The following is a 6,151-nucleotide window of genomic DNA, read 5'->3' as shown; positions in this document are numbered from 1 at the left end:
GAAGTGTCTGTTCATATCCTGTGCCCATTTTTCAATTGGATTATTTACCTTTATCTTGTTGTCTTGTTGTGCTGCTCAAGTATTTCATAAATTCTAGATATGTCTCTTATCTGACATGTCATTACCAAATACTTTTTTCTAGTCTGTGGCTTCCCTTTTTACCCCGTTGGAGAAATTTTTGGATATGCATAGGGATTTGATTCTTAGAAGGTCCCATTCATCTATTTTATCTTCTCCTGATTGTAGATTTTTCATGATACTTGGAAGACTGTTTATGTTGTGGATTAGGACTACTAGAGTTCTTCCAAGGTTTTCTTTAATGAAGGTTATAGTCCTTGGTTTTAGTCCTAGATCCATGATCCACCTTGAGTTGGTTGTTGTATATGGAGTGAGGTGTGGATCTTGCTTGAGTCTTCTGCAGATATGGAGAAGTTCTACATCATGTTTTGCTGTAGAAGAGATAGTTTGCTATAGAATAATTAGTAGATTAGATCATGGACTTCAGAGGTAGATTGTCATACTTCATAGCCCATTCCCTTCATTTTCACTTTTTATTTTAATCTCCATTAAGTTTCTTATCTAAGTATCATTAGGTGGGGTCAATTCTTGGAAAAAGGCATCACATATGAAAAAATGAAAGGTCAGTGAAAGAGCAGAAGACCCTCAATGAGAGGGACTTCACAATGACTTCAACAACGGTCTTGAGCATGCCTAAAATTGTGAGAATGGGGTGGTATAGTATAAAATTTCAATCTATTCTTCATACGGTCACTGACTTGGAGGTTTCTGACCATCATGAAACAACACTAAGACAATTGAACTGTTGATTTATAACCTTCAAAGTTTGTGTAACCCTCAACATCCAAATGGAAAGGTTTATAGGAGTGGGGAGAGAATAAGGATGAAAGGGATTCATGGGAGTTCTTTAAGTTACAGAAGATGTTATTTAATTAATTTACCTGTATCAAGGTTTCAAGTGTGTCTATGTTCATCAAATCATATAAAGAGACATCTAGCTCTGGTGGCCTACTGGCAAGAAGCTACACTGCAATCCAGAATGTACATGGTTCAAGGCCAACAGCCGCTCTGTGGGAGAAAGATGGGCAATCTCTTACCATGAGATTAAGTGCCTCTGAAAACCCTCCAGAGGGTCAGCAATGGGTCAGTTCTGACTCAAGGGTACAAAACAATCACAATTCTGAAAAATTAGGAAGTCAGTGTATACTTCATCCTATATGAACAAAAGATGTTCCAAGTTGACTTTTGATAATTAGATAGAGAAAAACACAAATATATTTCAATTTTTGATGGGGGGATCATTTTATATTATGTAACAATATAGCCTAGAATCTAGACCCTAGAACATGCAATTGACTGACAAAATTGTTGCTCAGAGACATTTTGTCACTTATATATACCATGATTTACAAGGAAAACAGCTAATTTTTCATGACTCAATCTAGGAAGCAGGGAGCTCTGGTGGCGTAGTGGGTAAGGAGATGCACTGCCAACCCAAAAGTTGTTGTTATTGTTGTGTGCCGTTGAGTCACCCGTGACTCACAGCAACCCTATGTACAGCAGCTTTGAAGCCTGCCCTATCCTGGGGCCAGTTTCACTAACTCCAATACACCTACTCCCATTGCCCCAGTTACTGTATCAATCCATCTCATGCAGGGTCTTCCTCTCCTGTGCTGTCCCTTCACCCTTCCCAGCGTGATGTCCCTCCCCAAGGACCAATCCCTCCTGGCCACATGCCCAAAGTATGTAAAACAGAGCTTCAAAATCCTTGCCTCCAAGGAGAAACTTGGTTTCACTGTAAGTCAGATCGATTTGTTTTCTTCGCAGTGCATGGTATGTTCAATTCTCTTCTCAGCACCACAATCAAAGGCATCAATTCTCCTTCTGTCATCATTAGTCACTGTTCAGCTACCTGATACATAGCAAGTAATTGTGAAGACTATATAGCCTGAATCAGGCATACCTTAGTTTTTAGACTTACATTGCTCTTCAGCACTTTGGAAAGGTCATTGATAGCAGACTTCCCCAGTACACTTTGTCTTTTGATTTCCTGACTGCTGGTACCAAGAATGTTGATTAAGGAGCCAAACAAGCTGAAATTGTTAACAACCTCAATCTTTTCTCCATCCATCATGATGCTGTCAATTGGCCTGGTGGTGAGAAGATATTTGATCTTGAGTATCGATTCACAGTGAAGACTACAGTCCTTGACTTTCTGAAGCAAATGGTTCAGGTTCTCCTCAGTTTCAGTAAGCAAGACTGTGCCATCTGCATAGCAGAAGTTGTTGATGAGGTTTTCCTCCAATCCTCCACACTCCTCCTTATAAAGTCCAGCCTCTTGAATGATCTGTTCCATACACATATTGAAAAGATATGGAAACAGGACACACTCCTGACACACTCTTTCCCTAATTTTGAACCATGCAGTATTTCCTTGCTCTTTTCTGATAACTGCCAGCATCATTAGCAAGAGTTAAATTTGTTCCATATTTTTGTATCATTTGGTAAGTAATTACTCTTGCTTTTACTAAGTTGTAGCCTCATCAGATCTCACAGGAGATGAATGAACTGAAGAACAGAATGTCCACAATTAAGCCAATGCTAAATTCTTCAGGGAAATTTGTCTTTTTTTAAGAAAGTTTGAGAGATCATTAACTAGATTATAAAATTCTTATCAGGACTACGATTTACAGCTACAAAATCTATTCAGCTGATTGTCATATTCACCTATCTTAAAAAACATAATAATGGCTCACTGAGACAGGAAGTGAGATGGGAAGGGAAAGAGGCTTTTGAAGATTGCAGAAAATTAAGAGCAGAGCAAGAAAAAGAGGAAAGTCAACATTTAAAGAACCAGCAGACACAACTAGAATTGGATTATGAGAGAGAAGAGAGTTTGTTTGGACTTTATTGATAGCATTGTTGGGTGCCATTGAGTTGACTATAACTCATAGTCACCATATGGACAACATATCTGAGCCTTTTCCTTTCTGTGAGAGCCTCATTATCTCTGATGTGTTCAAACCCACAGTCACTGTGTCAGTTCACCTTGTTGAGACGCTTTCTTTCTTTCTCTGACCCTTCACTTTTCCCAGTCTGATGCTCCAAGGACTAATTCCTCCTTACAACATGTCCAAAGTATGTGAGACCACGTTTCACCATTCTTCTGAGGAGCACTCTGGTTTAACTTCCTCCAGGAAAGACTTGTTTGTTCTTTCAGCAGTCTGTGGGATAGTCAATACTCTTCTCCAAAACCACAATTCAAACGCACTGACTTTTCTTCAGTCAGATTATTCATTGTCCATCTTTCTAAGTTGCTAAAGAAGCAACTGAAATTCACCTTGGCTTGGATCAGGTGCGCTTTAGTTTTGAAATGGACATCTTTGCACTTTAGAACTTTGGAGAGGTCCATGATAGCAGATTATCCCAGTGCAAGCATGTCTTTTGATTTATTGACTGTTTCTACCATGTTAACATCAACATATGACAGAGATAAAAATAAGTTCATCATGCACATTTTATGCATTCAATAATTATTAATGTATGAGGCAATTAGTAATATGTGGGAATAGGAATTTCTCCAAAGAATGCTTTTCTTCATCAAAACTTTGTTTCTCCAATGAGCTAGTCTTGGAACTGTTCACTAATCCATAACAAGATGAAGTATGCACCAGAATATAAATGGATAGCTTTTTTCAGTGTGAGAGTTTTATTGTAAATAGGAAACAGTTCAACTGAGGACAGCAGATATATAAGGAGCGATAAAGTTGATTTCTTTTTCTGGAGGAAGCTCCTTCAAACAAAGGTTTCCGCAATGGTTTTGTCTTTGCCTTGAGAACTCTCCAAAGGTATATCAACTTTGAATGTCTGTTTCCAAACAGCTTTCCCAGTTTCTATAGTAGTGAGTACACTGTTGGCACTATCACTTTTTGGCATTTGTCTTAAAAATATCAAGGATGTCCTAGTGTCTGTTTGCTGAATGATGAGCTGCAAACCCTAAAAGGCTCGGTTTTAAGTTTTATCTTCTAATGGGAAGTAGCACTGCCCATGATTTTTACCTGGCTCATACTGATTTCTGTAAGTATTACTCTAGAAATACCTTATTTCAGGCCAGAAATGATATGAAGGAGAATGGAGGAGTAAGAATACTCGTGAAGTTCTTTGTCTACCATAGGCCAACAAAGAACTAGAATACTAACTGGACTGTAGTGTTCTGATGTCATTTAACTTTTAAAAAAAATAATTTTTTAAAAGAATATAATTGGAATGTATTCCTCCTTTCAAAATACTGCTAAATATATAAAGGTATCCAAGGACTTAAAATATTTATATAAATTTATGTATATTGACAACTTAATGTGTTTAGATTTAAGAAGAGAAGAATGGGTGGCATACCCTTCATAAACCAATTAGCATTTGTTTGCACCTACATGTTTATGTAACTTTATCAAATAACAAAACAAAATGAAATTATACTGAAATTTTGCAACTCCAATATGATAATATTCTTTCAAGTAATTCCATCAATCAACTTGGCTCTGCGAGATGGTTATGATAAATTCTGGTTGTGAGTCACAGCATATTTTCAATGATTATTACTGTCCTAAATTGGCAGGTGAAGTGTGCTGTCCAGATGAACAGCACAATCGGGTTTCCATTGGCCTTGGTGACTCCTGCTGCGGCCGAGTGCCATACTCCTCCTCGGGTCACCAGATCTGCTGTTCGGGGAGCCTTCATGATGGCCATGGCCAGCAGTGCTGTGGTGGACAGATTGTGAGCAAAGACTTAGATTGCTGTGGTGGAGAAGAAGAAGGTGTGGTGTACATTCGACTTCCAGGTAAGAAGCCTTTGTCAACTCTTCAGCAGATGGGGAAACAAGGCAGGTGAGACATTAATGTTTGAAATAAAGAAGTCATTAAAAACATCTTCATTGGAATTCTATTTAGTGTAAAAATTGACTGTATATGCTATGTGACAAATACAAATTAAAGCTCACATTTATATATATAATTGTTTGCTTTTATAAATACTTACAGATCAAAATTGAAATTCACTTCTAAAGAATTTGGTAACTGTTAGGCCCACACACAAAAAGAAAGCCAAAAACAGACAAACCACATATGTGAATGCAATCGATGGTAGTTGATCAAGATTATATTTCTTAACACATATGAATAGAATAATTATGATGATGATCAACAACAACAATCTCATTGCCATCAAGTTGCCACTGACTCGTAACTGACTCTCCAGCAGGTTTTCAGAAGCAGTAAATTGCATAGCAGAAGAGTATCCATCTTTCATGGGTTCAATAATGTATACTCCATTGAAACAGTTGCGGGAGAAAGCTGTTTAAATGGGGTATGTGATTAGGTATTATTGTCATGACAGGAGTCCAGAATGAAGCCTGCATAGTGGAGTGGACCTGCGGGGAGGGGTTGTAAAACAATGAAAGAATTTTTCTTTTACTTTTCAAAGAGGTGACTGTATTGGGGGGAGGGTTGGGAAGCAAGAAAAGTGCAACAATGAATGATTGGAATTCCAAAGTCTCTGTAAATGTTCATTGAAAGTAATAATAAATTAAAAAAAAAAAAGAATATCCATCTTTCTCCCATTGAGCGGCTGGTGGATTCAAACTGCCTCTCTTTAGGTTGGCAGCACACCCCTTAAATCCTAGGCCACTGAAGCTCCCTACTATGATAATACCATATGCTTATTCTTTTACCTATTTACTCTGTAAAATTGGTAAGATACACCTTTTTCAAAAGTAAAATACATTTTCCATTGTATTTTTCAAGTAATTTATGTTACTTCTCACAACTTGTATTATAAAATATAATCAAGTTACTTACACATTACTTTAATTCTATAACCATCATTTTCTTTTATTGTCTCTTGCTGTTAATATTATCTTAAATTCATTTTTCCTCATTTTCTTCTTGGTGTCAGAAAATTTTTAATTTATTTCATTTTTCATTTTAACAGGTTTTGCTATATATTTCATTATTTTCCCCCAATCTTTTTCTTTAAACCTTCCACTTATAAAACGTAGATAGCTTTCTTACTTTCATATCCATTCAAATTGCAGCTAAAGTAACAGTTGTTATCTTTTTGGAAAAGATTGAAAAAAAAA

At 36.9% G+C, this 6,151-nt stretch overlaps 1 protein-coding gene across 1 annotated transcript in view; it reads left to right on the top strand.

The window, feature by feature from the left end:
- Nucleotides 1-6,151, top strand: part of USH2A (Usher syndrome 2A (autosomal recessive, mild)) — a 1,454,174-nt gene that overhangs the window by 1,156,860 nt on the left and 291,163 nt on the right. Inside the window, exon 50 of the mRNA XM_006890571.1 lies at nt 4,634-4,855. Coding sequence (XP_006890633.1) covers nt 4,634-4,855 — 222 coding nt within the window. The remainder of the gene's footprint in view (nt 1-4,633; nt 4,856-6,151) is intronic.

The sequence above is a fragment of the Elephantulus edwardii genome, unplaced genomic scaffold, assembly GCF_000299155.1.
Source record: "Elephantulus edwardii isolate Elephantulus edwardi_28Jun2011 unplaced genomic scaffold, EleEdw1.0 scaffold00090, whole genome shotgun sequence".
Lineage (NCBI taxonomy): Eukaryota > Metazoa > Chordata > Mammalia > Macroscelidea > Macroscelididae > Elephantulus > Elephantulus edwardii.
Note: the sequence above shows the minus strand (reverse complement) of the source record. Positions and strands in the feature narration are given on the sequence as shown.